The following is a 16898-nucleotide window of genomic DNA, read 5'->3' on the forward strand; positions in this document are numbered from 1 at the left end:
CCTCCTCGCACCCCTGCTCTAGCGGGCATCTGGATTTCTAAAGCTTCTGTCATGTCATTTCCTGTCTTCTCTCCGTCTGTGCTGTCCCCATCCCCGTGACTGTCTCCTCTCCCTCCAGCAGGCAGTGTGTGGCGCTACATCAGAGCCAGTGCATCTTATCCCCCCTACCTGCCTCCTCTCTGCGACCCCAAGGACAGCCACCTGCTTGTGGACGGCTGCTATGTTAACAATGTCCCAGGTCAGCATCATGCGCTTCTCAGGCCCTGGGCCATGAGGATGACCAGTGTGGCTTGGAAGGGAGGGCCAGACTGGGCCAGGGTGGCAACTGGCTGCAATCCCTGCCCACCATGCTCTGCCATGGCTGCTCCAAGTTGGGCTGCAGCCACTGCCTTCTTCCATGCCATAGCTTGTCCTTCTTTGGTGAGGGCTGGTTCTGACAGGACTGAGGGCACAGGCTGGATCCCAGCACCTGTCCAGACATGTGCTGCTCAAGCTGAGAAATCTGCACCTCGCGGGAGGAGGCGCTGGGAGCCTCGGCCACCAGGCCAGGTGCTCGGTCTCTCCTGAGGCCTTTGGGAGTCAATCCAAGGCACCGCACCAGCTGTTCCAGAGCAAGGGACAAGGATGGGCCCCAGTCCCCTGGCTAAGCTCTAGGCAGTTGGCTAGTCTCTTGCTGGCTCCAAGGGCCATGCCTATCACCGCGCTGTGCAGATTCCCCAGCCTGGGTGCCAGGGCCGTCCTCCCTCCCCCGGGGCTCAGGGCCTGCAAGAGGCCGTCTCCTGACTGCATCTGTTCCTGCCGGTTAGGCTCACTGTGGCGGTATGTGCGAGCGAGCATGACCCTTTCTGGGTACCTGCCGCCACTCTGTGACCCCAAGGACGGCAACTTACTGATGGACGGTGGCTACATCAACAACCTGCCAGGCAAGTACTTGCCGCCGATGGAGACGCTGCTCACAGACTTCGAAGCAGGCCACTGAGGGAGGCACCGTTGCCTGGCTCTGCCCTGGCACGCATCTCCATTGCCACCCCCGCTGGTGTCTCCGCAGTACTAGAGCCCTCTTCACAGCTGAACTGGGGCCTGGGCCTCTTGCCCTTCTGTGGGCGTGGAGGAATGTTATTCTTAAAACCAGCAACTCATCTGAAGTGGGGATCCTGCTTAGGGAGGGGGCTTACTTCCCACCACCCTGTGGGGCTGGTGCAGCATCTTGGCCCACGACCAGCTGGGCAATGTTATATGTGTGTGTAGTTCTTCCCCATTGACTGCTTTGCGTTCTTGCTGGCTGCTGTCCCTGGCATCCCAAGTGGGGAACAGGGGTGGGGGATCCCTGCTTTGCCTCCCCCTTGAGGTCAGGCTGAGGACTGGACATTATGGAACTGCAGTGCTGGGGTCCGGCCTGGATGAGGGCTTCTTAAACTGGAGCAAAGGCAGCGGAAGAACCCCAGGCTGCTCCCCAGCTGAAACTGCACCCAGCTCTTTACCCATGGAGCTTTTCCCTCAGCCCTGGCCCCACAAGCACCCAAACAGAGACTGGGGAGGCTTGTACCTGAGGCTCCAGAGCAAACAGTCTCAAGTCCCAAGGAACCGGGTTCCCTTTGCATCTGCGTGGAGTCGCACTGAGCTCAGCCTCGTGCATCAGCCCCTGCTGCTCCATGCTGCAGTCAAATGGTGCCAGCATGGGCAGACAGCCACAGGGAGGGGCAGGGTCTGGCTTCTTGGAACTTAGCCCCAGTCTTGTTCCTAATGCTCAGAAGAAGGAAACCAACCCTGGGCCGGGTGGGCTGCACAAGTGGTGGTTCCTAGTGCTAATGCAGGAGCTGGGCTGAGCGTGGACTTGTCAGGCCCTGGAATGTCCCTGTCCCACTTCAGCCCCAGTGAAGGGAGGCCGTGCCGGGGTCTCCTCCTACAGGGAAATGGCTGCTCCGAGCCAGGTGGTTCTGTCTGTGGACCGAGAATGTCTCCAGCCTTCTTCTCATGGCTGCAGCAGGAGCAAACAGCAGCAGGCACGTTCCTTGATCCAGATTTCCCAACTGCCTGTCCTGTACCCCCAGAGCTCTGTCTCTGCTCCCCACCATGGCCACCCCCACCACTACTGCTGCCACCAGCTGCTCACGTTCAGGTCCTCACAGCATCAACCAATCTCCCCTCCTTCCTGGTGTCCCAAGGTGCCCATCATGCTCAGGATGCCCCTATGGTTGTACTAGGCCCCAGGCCTCCTCTCTTTGCAAGGGTGAGCCCCACAACTCTGAGACTTCAGGCTCTAGCCTCCCTGTTTCTCGCCGGGGCTCCCCAGTGTGTCCAGTTGAGTGTAGACCCCTGTGAGAGATTCAACCCCTTTGGCAGCAATGCAGCCAGCAGGGATTGACAGTGACACCGCACAGCCTGTTCAGACCATGCCCTCTTCATTAGTCTCCTGGACTCCAGGACCAAGGAGGGCAGGTTTGTCTGAACTCAGAGACTTTGCTAGCAGGAGCCTCTGCTCCAAACCTCCTGCATTCTCAATCTTCCTGCTGGGCAGCAGCCATCTTAACACCCTCCACACACATACACCTGCTCCCTTTGTCTCAGCTGCTGTCCTGCTGTGCTCCCCTCAGCTCCCAGTCTGTAACAGTCACTGCCTGGTCATTGTGTCTCCGAGGCAACTTTGTCCATATGGGGACAGTTCTTGATCAATCAAACCACCCCAGACCTGTCTGGATAACACCCACACCCCATCTCTCATCTCCCTGTCCCTGAGGAGAGATTAACCCCTTCATACCCAGGGGGTGGCATTATACAATAGAGAAACTGAGTCACACACTTTTTCCAAAAAATATTACAAAAACTTACAGGGAAGCCTTCAGCCCATGCAGTTCAGCTTATGGTTGGTCTTGCCATGTGACCCACCCAGTGCCTTGGGCAATGGCTTCTGTTTACAGTTACCTCATAAAGGGGCTTCATTGCTCCTTCCATAGAGCCTAACAGAAGAGACTGCACCCATTGGCAGTCACAGACTTGGGTAAGCCTTCAGCAGGTCTTTGACAGACAGCCATTTACACAGTGCTCCAGCAGCTGTGCTTTACCCTTGGATCTGCACTGGGCCCTCCCCAGCACTGCAATGGGCTGTCCTTGTCGGAGCTTGGAGTCCAGAGTTCAGCATGGGACAGTCCTGCTGCAGCCTGTCTGGCCAGAGGCCCTTGCATGGGATGACTTGCTAGTTCCTACTGCCCTCTGAATGTGCCATGGAGGGGGAGCTCCCAGGCAGAACAGAGCCAGCAGGGGGTGGCTGGGTGAGCTGGACCTGCACTTCGCACAGAGAAATTTAGAGGGAGGGATGAGGAAGATCCGGCTATGCTGGACCCTGCACTGGGAAGCTCCCTGCCTGGCCAGCTGGGCAGTGCTAGTGGGATGGTGTCCCTGGACTCCCGGGTGCTGCAGAGCCATCCCCATGTACCCCGCCCGCTCTCATGCTGCTCATGTCTTCCATGCAAATGGGGACGAGAGGAGAAAAGTGGTTGCTGCAAACCTGGCTTTGCTCCCCACCTCTTGCTTGTGGCTGGGGTTCTGTCCTGCTCCCCAGCTGTGTTTGAGGGTTGGGGCATGGGGCGGGGAGCTGCCCTAATGGCAACAGGCAGGAGCATGGGGAGCCAGCAGTGCAACTGTCTGCTGGGCCGCCGCCCCTGATGCACTCTCTCTGACACTAGCGGACATTGCCCGGAACATGGGTGCCAAGACGGTCGTTGCCATCGACGTGGGAAGCCAGGACGAGACTGACCTCTGCAACTACGGTGACAGCCTCTCAGGCTGGTGGCTGCTGTGGAAACGCCTCAATCCCTGGGCCCAGAAGGTTAAGGTGAGCCCTGCCCTGCCCTGGGGACTTCCGTGCCCAAGAGTCCCCTCCAAGGGAAACCTGCTCCATCTCTCCTGTTGCCTCCAGGCATGTCATCCCGGCCACCTGGGCCATACCTGTCCCATGCTGCAGGCCAGGGGGGCATGTGAGGGGAGGCAGGTGGGCCCCACCCACCCAGGGCTGGGGCTCTTCACTATCCCTCTCCCCCTCCCATACTCTGCTGCTGCCATCTCTCTGCCCCCTACCCCAAGGGCAGCGACAGCCCTAGGTTCTGGCAGGGTTCCTTCCACCACAGTCCATGCCTCCCAGAGCTGCTCCCGCCGGCAGAGCATGCGGGCCTACCTTGGCAGCCAGGTGGCTTCCCTCAGGCTGGCTGGGCATAGTCACTCCTGATGCCCCAGTGGCAGTTGTTGGGATCCAGCTCCAGCCACTCAGAGGGAGTGCGTGTGTGTGTGTGTGTAGACCTGCAGAAAGTAGGAGAGAGTGTCCCTTGCAGCCCTTTCCATGATGCTGTCCCAGGTGGGGCTGATCCACCCCCTTGCAGGACACTCCTGTTTTTCCCCACACACATACAGGTGCCCGACATGGCGGAGATCCAGTCGCGCCTGGCCTATGTGTCATGTGTGCGCCAGCTGGAGGTAGTAAAGTCGAGCTCCTACTGCGAATACATTCGCCCGCCCATCGACCGCTTCAAAACCATGGACTTTGGCAAGTTTGATGAGATTTACGTGAGTCCAGACAGCCTGGGCCGCAGGGCTGGGGAGTGTGGGAGGCCCTGATCAGGGAGTGGGGGGAGTGTCTGTGCTCACCTGGGGACGGGGAGGTGGGAGGCTCTGATCTGGGTCCTGGGCTGCGCTTGGCCGGGGGTGAGGAGGGCAAGAGGCCCCGATCTGGGTGGTGGGGGTCTGTGCTCGGCCAGGGGTGGGGAGTGTGGAAGGCCCTAATCTGGGGGGTGGGAGGGTCTGTGTTCACTAGGGCGTGGGAGATTGGGGTCTGCACTTGGCTGGGGTGGGGAAGGTGGGAGGCCCCGATCTGGGCGACTGGCTGTGCCCAGGTTGGGGAGGGAGAGGCCCTGCTCAGGGGGGCTGGGTTGGAAATCTGATGGCCACCCTTATGAGAAGCAGCTCCCAAGCTGCGTCGGAATACCCAGGGCAAATCCACGTGTTGCTCTGCAGCGGGCGCAGCCGGGCCTGGCCAGTTCCCCCCGCAGCTGGCTGGGAGGAGTGGGCCCCTCACCCTGCCCATCCATCTCATGCAGGATGTGGGCTACCAGCACGGCAAGGTGGTGTTCAGCGGCTGGTGCCGCGGTGACATAATTGAGAAGATGGTGAAGGACCGGCGCTTGGCTGACTTCTACGAGAGCAAGCGCATGGATGTGAGTGAGGGGGCAGAAGTGGGGCAGGGGCCAGCAGGGGATGGGTAGCTACAGTGTGAGCCTTGTCATACTCCAGCCACTTAGCTCCCTTTTGTGCCAAGCTGACGTTCCCTACAGGGTCCTGGCTGTGGCAGCCCCATGGCACAGTGCCAGTGCCTGGGGCAGGGGAACAACTAGCTCAGCCCTGATGCCCCAAGCGGTAGGGCTGGGGGCTCCAAGGGGAGTGGTGGGGCTTAGCAAGGAAATGCCCTCCCTTATCAGTGCAGACTCCAGTTCCAGCAGGGGCCATCGTGTGACTCTGGTCCCTTTGTCCTTAGGCCAAGCAGGAACCCCCAGCCCCTTGGCGGAGTGGGGGACCTCACCCCCGGGGCTGGACTCAGAGCCACCTGTATGGGTGAGAGCTTGACCCATACCCTTTGTCACAATGCCCCCCACTCCTTGTCCTCACCCACTGCAGCGCCCCTGAACCACCCGCTCTCTAGCTCAGCGCACATAGCACTTCCTCCCTATGTCCCAGCCCCCCCCGGGCTACCTGTCGGGGGCATCTCTAGTCTGGCTCTCACCCCCTAGGTGCTGACTTGCCCCAGTGCGGGGTTCACTGATCTGGCCGAGATCGTGTCTCGCATCGAGCCGGCCAAGAGCTACCTGTCCGATGGCTATGCTGATGGTGAGTGGGGCAGGGGGCGTGACGCAGGGCTCTCTGCCCATGTCACTCCAGTAGAATTCTGGGGCCCCAGCAAGGCTTGGGGAGGGGAGCTAGGGCTGAGATAGAAGGAGGGACTGCGGGTCGGGATTGAGGGGCACCAGGGCGCTATGGGGTGGCATTAGGGGGCACTGGCATTGCTGGGGGCATCTATGACGTGGGATTGAGGGGCACCAGGGCGCTATGGGGTGGCATTAGGGGGCACTGGCATTGCTGGGGGCATCTATGACGTGGGATTGAGGGGCACCAGGGCGCTATGGGGTGGCATTAGGGGGCACTGGCATTGCTGGGGGCATCTATGACGTGGGATTGAGGGGCACCAGGGCCAGGCCAGGAGCAACTGCCAGCCCCATGTGTGCTCCCATCCCAGGTGAGGAATCTGACTACCTGACGGAGTATGAGGAGGAAGGGCTGGACCCCGCGCGGGAAGAGGAGGAGCTGTTAGCACCGGCTGAGTGGATCCACACTGAGGTATTTGAGACTAAGCTCTGGCCTCTGCTCCCTGGGGAGGGGGTGTCCTGGGCCTAGCTGCTTCTCCTGGAACCCTCTCACTGCCCCCTGCCTCCTCCAGATGGAGGAGCTGGCCCAGGTGGGGCTCCGTCTGTGCCACTGTTCTGGGAGCTGTAGGGAGTGCTGGTCCCAGATGCTGCTGCCCATGCTCCAGGGAGCAAGAGTGGGCCTAGATTCCCCAGACCCTGGGACCATGCTCCCCTTCTCTGCACAAATATTGCAGGCTCCCCATGGGGTGCTCTCCACACTCCTCCACTCCTCTGGGGATGGGGTTCCATTCACATGCTCCTTGCCAGCTCCTGGGCTCCTCACTCTTAGGCTGGCATTGCCCAACTCCGGAGCCTAGAGAGGCCAGATCCTGGAGGTGGAGCTAAGAGTCATGTGGGAAGGTGTGGGAAATGGACTTTCTCCTCTTGAGTATGGGGACCAGCCCAACCCACCACAATATGGGGCTTGGCTGCACCCAGACTTGCCCTGGATGACCCTGGTGTGCTTGGGAGGAGGGGGGCTCCTGGCCACGTGGCTTGTCCTTACCTAGTCTCACTAAACAGGCCTGAATCGTCCCTGCCCCAAGCTGGGAAGAGGCAGGGCGATTGCCTTCAAGGCAGCTCTCCTGGAGCACAGGGGTCTCACTCCGGACTGGATGGAGGGACAGGGTGTGTGTTCTCCACTCAGCCACTGACTTCATTCAGCCTGAGGGCAAGGGCCCATCATGACAGCAGCACTGCTGCCCCCTCCTGCCCCTTGGTGGCTGGCTGGGCCCCATTCTCCCCGAGGGCTGGGTCTGTGCTATCACACGGTGTCTTCTCCTTCCAGGATGAGGAGAAGAGTCTGCGGCACCGCAAGTCCCTGCCCCAGGAGTGAGCCCAACCGCCTGCTCCTGGACTGGGACGGATGGAGCCTGCAGGCCCAGGGCTGGCACTTGGAGACTGCAGGCTGCATGTGGCTGGGGCACTGGAGCCCATCCTGCACTGGATCCCCTGGCCTGCATCTGCTACTGGAGTCCGGAGGCCAGCCTGGTTCCACTCGGTTAATGGCCAGGGTTCTGCTGGGGTCAGCAGCCCTTCTACATCTCCCGGTGTGCAGTGAAGCCTGGTCCGGGCTCACCTCAGGGTGGAGTGGCGGCTACTGGGCCCAGCCCCCTCCACCAGCCAGTACATAACCCAGGCCAGTGCTGCTGCAGGTCCAGGGGCACTCACAGCTACCTGCTGTATCAGCTACAGGCTGCTGCTCGCTCCAAGGCCCTGCATTGCTCCAGGGACAGCAGGGCCCAGTGCCACAGCCTCCTCTGGTAGGGGGTGGGGATGAGGGCAGGATGCTGGGGGAGGACTACTCCAGCCCCCTCCCCACTACACACACACACATCCCATGGCCCTGTGTCTGCACACTCCTTGCTAGGGGCCAGGGCTCAGCTCCTGGCCATGTGCTGCTGCATGACCCACTCAGGTGAGGGAGGTTCCCAAGATGAGGTGCCTGTGGGGGTGAGGTAGATGCCCTCAAGCCCTTCTGGGTCCAGCCCCAGCTTCTGCTAGCTTCTCTTCCCTTAGATCTCCACCTGGGGTCCTGAACACTGCACTGAGCCCAGAACCTGGGAGTCCTGTGTCCCCCCACCCAGGCTGAGTGCTTTGGTGAAAACACTGCCTCTCCCTCCTCCCCTAATGCACTGTGTATAGAGGCAGTGTCATCTCCTCTTAGCCTCCTCCACATTGCTGCTATGGGACATTCCCCTTAGCATCTCTCCTGCAGCTGCTTCTTCCCAGCCCCACCTGCCACCCCTACAGAGGGCCTGGGCTTTCTGGGGGGCAGGGCTGGGCCCTGCACTCAGAGTCAGGGATCAGCAGGGCCTGCTATAGCCCCAGCTTGCCTGGCCTATAGGGGAAGCCAGGGGACTCATGGGTGGGTGATTTAGGCCAGAGCCTTGCTCCCTGGCTGCGTGTAACTCTGCCAGGTCAGGCTGCTATTCCTGGGGCAGCCCTTTTTCCCAGGGAAGCAAATCCTGGGCTCAGCAGACATGAACACCCCCCCCCTCCCCCTAAGTTCCTGGGCACACGCACACACACACTCCTGGCTGAGCTGCTAGGATGCTGTTTGCACCTCCCTCCAGGTACCTCATCACTGTCATGGAGCCCCCACATCCCAGCTGCGGCCAGGGTGGGAGCAATATAACCCTAGATGCTATGTATTTTTGTTAAGTTATTGCGGGGGGTGGGAGCTGCGGGGGCGGAGGGCATCAGAGGCTAGCACAGAGAGGCCTGGGCACTGCGATTTTGTTATTTTTTATTTAAAAGAAACCTGCTTGTGGCTGCATGGCTGGGGGGGGCGGGGGGGTCTGCCTATCCTGCCAGAATAAAAACTTCCACTGGCCAGGGCTGACAGTCACTCTTGGCCAACTCTCTGATCAACCACTGGGGAGGTGTTTGGGAATAATGAGAGTGGGTTTGTGGCTCTGCTGACCCCAACTCACAGCCCAGACTGGCTTCTGCAGGAGAAAACAAAGCTCTCAAGAGCTACTGCCCCTACTCTGGGCAGCCTGCAGAACCACTGCTGCTGGGGTGGTGGGTGCAGCCCCTGCCAAGCTGTGTGCCCACTGAGCCATGCACAGTTCCCTTCCCCTTGTGGGATCCAGCATTTAGGAAACTCGGGTGGGCCTGGCCCCCCAACTCACTGCAGGGGAAGCTGCCTGGTGAGATCAGAGGAGGCTCCAACTCCATCCTCCATGCTGCACTGGGGCCTAGCTCCTATGCTCTCCAGGGCAGGCTCTGCACCTGCTTATGCCCTTCTCCCTCCCATCCCCCTGTGGTACAGAATCAGTCCCCAGCAGATCCATGAAGTGTGGGATTCCTCCTCTTCCACTGTGCCCACCTGGCTGCAGCTCCCATGGGCCCTGCAGCCTGAATCTAGCCCCCCCTCCCCCCGTCCCCAACACTAGAACTGCTCCCAGCTGGGGAGCCCCAGTCCCCAGGCCTGAATTCCCAGCAAAGTCCTGGGGGCTGCTCCTGTAGATGGCTTTGGCCCTAGGGCCAGCTCTAGCTGCAGGATGCCCTGGCCTGGGCCCAGCTGCAGCTCAGGGGGTGCACATCAGCACAGGCTCTTCGATGAGATCTGCTGGCCAAGCAATCACTGTCACTTCCCAACCCAAGGACCAGGATCCATGTGGCACCAGCTTCTGCAATTAACCTTGGTCTAGTAGCAGCCAGGAGACATTGCAGCCCCCTGGTGGGCAGGTGGCCATGGCTGAGCAGGCCCCACACCACCATCTGCTGCGTGGCCTGGCTCTCCTGTCAGCTGCTCCCCAGTTACTGCCCTTGGCTCACTGCACTCATGCCCTCCCGCCTTTGCAGCGGCACCTCCCACCTGCTCTAAGGGCCTCCCTCTGGCCCAGGAAATGTGGCCCAGTCTGGCTCCCAGCAGGGGCCAGCGGGAGTCCAGGCCCTGCCCCCTGGCTTTGCTCTAGGAAGCCTCCACTATATGGCAAAGCTCAGGCCTGCCCAGAGACCCAAACTCAGGGTTCCCCCCTTACTGCAACTCCCAAGAGCCCCCTCCCCCAGGCACCAGCCCCCTAGCAGAGAGAGACCCCTCAGCTGGGCACCCCTGATGCTTACCCTAAATCCAAGGCCAAGGAACCTATGTAGCATGCAGGCCCCATCACCGGGAATTGATACTCCAGGGGTTAACGGCCAGGGTGCCTGCTGCCAGTGACCAGGCCCACAGTAGCATGCAGCAGAGCTGGTGCCCTTCGCCTGCTGCCTAGCAGGGAGTGTTCAGGTCTAGGGAGCTGGAACTATGAGGAGCTGGGGCTCCTAGGAAAGCCAAGACCCAGTTGCTGCCCCTCTCCACCAGACCTGGGCACAGACTCCTCTGGCCTGAAGCCATCTCCCCTCTGCTCATTGTCGGCTGGCATTGCTGACACCAGGCCGTATCTGCCACTCCGCACTGACTGCCTGGCCATGCTGCTGCAGCCATGTCTCACCCCACAGGTGGCAGATGAGTCGTGAAGCTGATCTGAAACTCTGGGACCATAAGCAAGGCCCTGAGTACCGAGGCCTGCTGCAGGCTGTTCTGCAGCAGCTTTAGGCCCCATCTACACGACGTGTGAAAATCGATTTTAGATACGCAATTTCAGCTACGAGAATAGCGTAGCTGAAATCGAATATCTAAAATCGAGTTACTCACCCGTCTTCACCGCGCCGAATCGATGTGCGCGGCTCGCCATGTCGAATCCGGAACTCCGTTTGTTTTGGTGGAGTTCCGGAATCGATGTAAGCGCGCTCTGGGTTTGATATATCCCCGTCTAGACGAGACGCGATATATCGAACTCCGAGCTCTCGATTTTAACGCGCCGAAATGGCGCGTCGTATAGACGTGGCCTTAGACACTTCCAGGCAGAGGAAATGCAGAGCCTGCTCAGGGCCACAGCGTGCTAGTGATTTCCATAGGCAGCTGATGATGGTGTCCTCATGCAGGCTGGTCTCACAGCACAGAAGGACTGTGACCAGAGCCAGCCTAGCCCCGTCCCACCTGGCGGCCAGAGAAGCTGGGCTGGAAGAGAGGGCCGCATTGGGACTGCAAGCTGAACAGAAACCTTCAGCTGCGGTGCTGAGAGGCTGGGAAGTGAAATAGTTGCTGACATTGCAAAGGATTATGCCCTGCTGAACTGAGGGAGGCAGCTGGCTCCTCTCAGAGTGACTGGTGTGGACCAGGGAGGTGGCACTGCCCGTGTTCACCCACAACGTGGTGGCAACAAAAGCCCCCAAAGAGACATTTCTCCAAAATGGAGCCAGGATGCCGCAGCACGAATGAAGCCATAGCAACACTGGGTGCCTGTGCCCAGCTGGTATTCCCCTCCGGGGCGCTTGGTGCAGTTAGGCCACGGGGCCCAGTGCCTGCCCACTGCAGACACTACACAGCGCTCCTGGGAATCTGACACGTTTATTTTCACTTTGTAACAAAACATTTTAGAAAATTCACTAGAAGCTGCGCCCCCACCCCGCTTGCAGGGCAGATTTTGGCTTGGTTGAGCCGCATGCAGGGCCCAGGATGTTGGAGTGGCAGCCTGGGCAGCACCAGCCAGCAAAAGGGGAGAAAATGGAGTCTGGCACTGCCTGGGCACAGCCCCCATTCCGAGCCCCACCCCTGAGCAGGGCCCCACCCTGCAGGAAGCTCTGCCCCTATGTTTGCCACCTGGGGCTGGAGAAACCATGATTGCTGGCAGCAGCTTCACTCACACTCAGTACGTGGATGGACAACGCAGGCCTGGCCCAGCCACCCCCATTCCTGAGCAGTGGGTGGGGGAGTGGCCATGCAACAGTGTGGACTCTGGTCAGACCAGGCCAGGACCATCCCAGCATGAGGGGTGGGGGAGTCACCAGATGCCAGTGATGTCCTGGAGGCTGGGATGTCACTCAGCAGCATGCACCCGCTGGTGCAGCAGGAGGTTGGAGCTGCGGGTGTAGCCACGACCGCACTGCCCGCAGAGGAAGGGGCGCTCCCCAGCATGGGAGCGCTGGTGGCGAAGCAGGGCTGAGCGGTGGCGGAAACGGCACCCACAGTGGGGGCACTCGTGAGGTTTCTCGCCCGTGTGCCGCCGGCGGTGCTCCACTAGGCTGGCAAGCTGAGCAAAGTGGCACCCACACTGGGTACAGGGGTAGGGGCGCTCTCCACTGTGTGCGCGCTGGTGCGCAGCCAAGGCTGAACGGTGCCCAAAGGCTTGGCCACACTGGCTGCAGCAGAATGGCTGCTCCCTGCTGTGTGTGCGCCCGTGCTCCCGTAGGTGTGCCAGCTGGGCAAAGCACCGCCCACACTCAGCACAGGTGTGGGGTCGGGTGCCTGTGTGGCCCCGTTGGTGCCGCAGGAGGTTGGCACGGTCAGCAAAGGCACGGCCGCAGTCAGGACAGGTGTGGGGGCGCTGGCCAGCGTGGGCACTGCGCTGGTGCTGGCGCAGGTAGGAGCTCTGGGTATAGCTGCGCCCACACTCCCCACAGCGGTAGGGGCGCTCGCCTGTGTGCACCAACTGGTGCCGCAGCAACGTGGCACTCAGGGCAAAGGCTTTGCCGCAGACCGGGCAGGGGAAGGGGCGCTCACCGGTGTGCGCCAGCTGGTGCCGGAGCAGGTGGGCTCGCTGGCGGAAGCGGCGGAGGCAGTCAGGGCAGGCGTAGGGGCGTTCAACACTGTGTGTCTGCAAGTGCCGTGCCAGTGTGGAGCGCAGCCCGAAACTCTTGCCACACTGAGTGCAGGCGTGGGGGCGCTGGCTGATGTGGGCACCCTGCTGGTGCTGTGCCAGGTGGGCACTCTGCCGGAAGCTCTGCCCGCACTCCCCACAGCGGTAGGGACGTTCACCGGTGTGCACTCGCTGATGCACCAGCAGTGCCGAGCTGCCAGCAAAGGCCTTGCCGCACGCCAGGCAGGGGAAGGGGCGCTCACCTGTGTGTGCCCGCTGGTGCGTGGCCAGCGCCGTGCGGTCGCAAAAGCCTTTGCTGCACGTGGTGCAGACATAGGGCCTCTCGCTCGCATGGAGGAGCTGGTGCCTTGTCAGCGTGGCACTCTGCCGGAAGCTCTTCCCACACTCGCTGCATTTAAAGGGCCACTTGATTGTGGGGTCTCTGTGCGGCGCCAGCTCTGCGTTAGCGCTACCTCCCGGTACAGCCTCCTTCACCCTAGCACTGCCCCCTGGCACAGCTTCCTCTGCCCCCGCAGCAGGGGCCCCCATCAGCTCCACATTAGTGCTGCTGCTGCCTCTTCCTGGTGCAGCATCCACTGCCCCAGCCACGCTTGCCAGCCTCTCACCTGCAGAAACAAATGGGCATTCAGGCATAAGCCATCCTCACAGGAGGCCAGGGCCCAAACTAGGGCAGTCAGAGCCCAAGGCACCACCCACATGGCCCATCCCCTCCCTGGAGCAGGTTTCCGAACTGGGATTTTCAGGCTGCTGCAGACTCAGGCAGGCATCCGCATCACCCAGCTCATGTTTACAAGCCTTTCTTTGCCTCTGCGTGGGCTGGAAATATTATTTGCTTTTTCATATGGTTTGCTCTCATATGGTTCTGGGGACCCTAGTGCAGGTGGTGGGATGGGTGCAGTGGTGCACACAGATGAGGGAAAGGGTGATGACAACCTCTGGGAGGAGCTGGGCCAGGAGGGCTTGCAGGGGTGGCTGTGGAAGATCCCAGCTGCCCCCACCCCTCTCAGCTGGGCTTATTTATCCCTCACCTGTTTGGGGGCCAGGCCAGCTCTCATCGTCCTCGCCTTTTCTGAGATCTGGGACTTGCACCTCTTCCCCTCGCTCCATCCAGTATCGGGATTGGGGCCCGCTGAGTGAGAACAGAGCAGGTGGGATCCAGGTAAATACCCGCCGAGCTTGGCATTCATCTACCACTCTGGGCTGGCATTGACGGGACAGCCAGGAAGTGCCCCTAGAAACACAGGAGGGTCAGTTCAGACACAAACAATCAGAGTGGAGGTGAGATGACCCCAAGGGCTCCCCCAGCCATGGTGCCAGCATGGCCCCACAGCCACTCACTAACACAGGGGTATAAAAGCCCCCTGCCGGCTTCAGACTTGAACCAAACTGACTCCATGCAGTGCCAGGACTGAACCTCTGAACGGGATTGGTGGGAAACAGCTGGCTTGGCTAAAGCCACCCTGTGTGGTGAACACCAACTCTGTGCAAAGGAGCAAGCCCGGGAAGCACCAGTTACCTCAGCCCACATCCCGTGAGCCAAAGGCCCCGCTGGGGACCCCAATGCATGGGGCAAAGAGCCAGCGAGCCCCTCGGTCACAAGGGGCTGGCAGAGACTCCTGCACTTTCCAAAGCAGACAGCGTACTCAGGCCCTGCAGGGGAAACAGACCACAGCCTTCCCGAAAGAGCCCCAAACCAGCCTCAGAGCACCCAGCCTGGCCATCAGAGCTCTACAGGGAACAGCTCTGTGGTCTTCTGAGCCACAGAGCCCTGAGCGTGCTCCTGCTGGAAACATTTGACAGCATCACCCTCCTGGACTCGATCTAGGGAGGAAGTGCCTCACGCTAATGAGGAAACCCCCCTCACTCCACAGCACACCCAGGGACTCCTGCCGCTGGGACAGCGCCCCAACTCCTTGGCGCAAGGAGCATCTTTGTTCTGTGCTTGTGAAGGGCCTGGTGCCATAAGGCCTGATGTCCAATTGGCTCTGAGTGCTACCGTGGCCAAAGAGCAATCGCTAGCTGGTGCTGCCATTGCAATGCAGCACCTCTCCCGATTCCCTCTAATCATAGAATTGAAAGGCACCTCGGGAGGTCATCTAGTCCAGTCCCCTGCACTCATGGCAGGACTAAGCATTATTACCATCCCTGACAGGTGTTTGTCTAACCTGCTCTTAAATATCTCCAGAGATGGAGATTCCACAACCTCTCTAGGCAATTTATTCCAATGCTTAACCACCCTGACAGGAAGTTTTTCCTAATGTCCAACCTAAACCTCCCTTGTTGCAATTTAAACCCATTGCTTCTTTATCCTCAGAGGTTAAGAAGAACAATTTACTTCCCTCCTCCTGGTAACAGCCTTTTACGTACTTAAAACTGTTAGCATGTCTCCACTCAGTCTTTTCTTCTCCAGACTAAACAAACCCAGTTTTTTCAATCTTCCCTCATAAGTCATGTTTTTTAGATCTTTAATCATTTTTATTGCTTCTCTCTGGATTTTCTCCAATTCGCCCTAATCTTTCCTGAACGGTGGTGTTCAGACCTGGACACAATACCCCTGCTGAGGGCATAGCAACATGGAGTACAGCAGAGTAATTACTTCTTGAGTCTTGCTTACAACACTCCTGCTAATACAGCCCAGGACGATGTTTGCTTTTTTTGCAAGTGTTCCATCCTTGACTCATATTTAGCTTGTGAGTCCTACTGCCCACCCCCCCCCCCCCACCGCCCAATCCCTTCTGCAGCACTCTTCCTAGGCAGTCATTTCCCATTTTGTATGCATGCAACTGATCGTGCCTTCCTAAGCGGGCACTTTGCATTTGCCCATATTGAATTTCATCTATTTACTTTAGACCATTTCTCCAGTTTGTCCAAACCATTTGAATTTTAATTCTATCCTCCAACGCATTTACAACCCTCCCAGCTTGGTATCATCCACAAAACTTTCTCTACGCTTTCCCTAAATCATGACGAAGCTACGTCGAACAAACCAGAGCCCTAACCCAACTGCTTTCCCCCACCCTCCCAAACAAACACCAAAGCCCTGCACAAAGAGCAGCCAACCCTCTCCCCCCACACCCCTGCCAGCACGACAGTCGATCGCATCCTGCCCCGCCCTGCAGAGACAGGGATCACCCCCTCCCCCACACCCTACCAGCTGTCCCGGAGCTGGCTGCGGGCGGGGCAGATCCGCGGCCTGCAGTTGTGCACCCCCCGTGCAGCGGCCTGGCTGATGGAGGGCTGCTTGCCCGCCCCCCACGCTGAACCAGCCGGGGGCGGGGACGGACCGGCTGGCCCGCAGCGTCCAAAGTGCACTGGAGCAGGCTCGAAGCGCTGGGCTGCGCAGCCCTGCCCCGCTTCGGCCCCCCACCGCGCCGCGGACGCTCGGCCCGGCTCCGCACAAAGGCCCCCGCTGCTGCGCCAAACGCCTGCCCGCTCCGCCCCCGAAGGACCGGGCGTTACCGAGCTCCGGCTGCAGCTTGCGCTCTCCACCCCGCTCGGCTCCAGCCTGGCCTCGGCTGTTGACCAGGGGCCTCTCCCGCTGGCGGCCGCGGCTCTGTGGAGAGCGGAGACGCCTAGCGCCCACACGAAGCAACGCCGCTGGACGGCTCCCTGCCTCTAACCGCGGGGCTGGCTTCGCTCCTGACACCTCCCGCCTGGCAGGGCAGCAGCGAGAGGCCCGACTCCTATGGAAATCACCTCTAGTTCCAAATATCTCCGGGCAAGAGCCCGTGTTCAGCAAGGTCACCAGCGTCCCGGGCGGCCTGTGCTGCAAAGCCAAAGGACTGGTAACTGCCTGTTAATGCAATACTCCAATGCAGAGCAGCCAGGGGGGAGCAGCACCCCACATAACCCTTCTTGTGTTATGGAGAGAGCAGGCTATGCAACTCCCAGAGCCGAACCTTGATTTCTGGCCTGAGAGATGTGTTTGCCCCTTTTTAATTTGGGTTTTCTTTGTTCCTTAACACACAATATATATGTCCAAAGCAACAACAAGCAATAGTCGGTGGGTTTCAAATCCAGCAATAACGTTTTCACTCACTGTAGAGGGGTGCACTCATGTCTCATGAGCACCCCCTGGTTGAGCGTGTACAGTGCCTGCACTTCCTCTCCCTAAAGCCCGTCTCGGGCTTAGGTCCTCATCACTCTAGTCACCGCGCTGCTGTCGCCTCCTCGCCTGCTTTTGCAGGTTCAGGTGCTGCATACACTGCAGGATAACGTGCGTGGTGTTTACTGTGGTCATAACTGCCGCACATTATCCTGCAGTGTATGCCGCACCTGAGAGGCTCCATGCTTGCTGCGCTAT

General features: G+C 59.9%; 2 protein-coding genes across 16 annotated transcripts in view; one reads left to right on the forward strand and one right to left on the reverse strand.

The window, feature by feature from the left end:
* PNPLA6 (patatin like domain 6, lysophospholipase) overlaps nt 1-8796 on the forward strand; it is a 66852-nt gene extending 58056 nt beyond the window's left edge. For 10 of the 15 annotated variants that reach the window (XM_032768381.2, XM_032768383.2, XM_032768388.2 and 7 more), the window contains 8 exons: nt 119-238; nt 807-923; nt 3684-3832; nt 4405-4557; nt 5088-5204; nt 5775-5871; nt 6278-6378; nt 7234-8796. In XM_032768381.2, coding sequence (XP_032624272.1) covers nt 119-238; nt 807-923; nt 3684-3832; nt 4405-4557; nt 5088-5204; nt 5775-5871; nt 6278-6378; nt 7234-7281 — 902 coding nt within the window. In that variant the 3' untranslated portion in view covers nt 7282-8796. The remainder of the gene's footprint in view (nt 1-118; nt 239-806; nt 924-3683; nt 3833-4404; nt 4558-5087; nt 5205-5774; nt 5872-6277; nt 6379-7233) is intronic. The other 5 variants (XM_032768385.2, XM_032768390.2, XM_075061044.1 and 2 more) reach the window with 5 other exon arrangements.
* Nucleotides 8797-11332: 2536 nt separating this feature from the next.
* Nucleotides 11333-15826, reverse strand: LOC116817902 (uncharacterized). The gene is given in 4 exon segments (XM_032768398.2): nt 11333-13200; nt 13624-13728; nt 13731-13826; nt 15747-15826. Coding segments are annotated over 3 exon segments (1542 nt in total). The 5' UTR covers nt 13783-13826; nt 15747-15826; the 3' UTR covers nt 11333-11815.
* Between the last annotated feature and the right edge of the window lie 1072 nt (nt 15827-16898).

Source organism: Chelonoidis abingdonii, chromosome 26, assembly GCF_003597395.2.
Source record: "Chelonoidis abingdonii isolate Lonesome George chromosome 26, CheloAbing_2.0, whole genome shotgun sequence".
NCBI classification, from domain to species: Eukaryota; Metazoa; Chordata; order Testudines; family Testudinidae; genus Chelonoidis; species Chelonoidis abingdonii.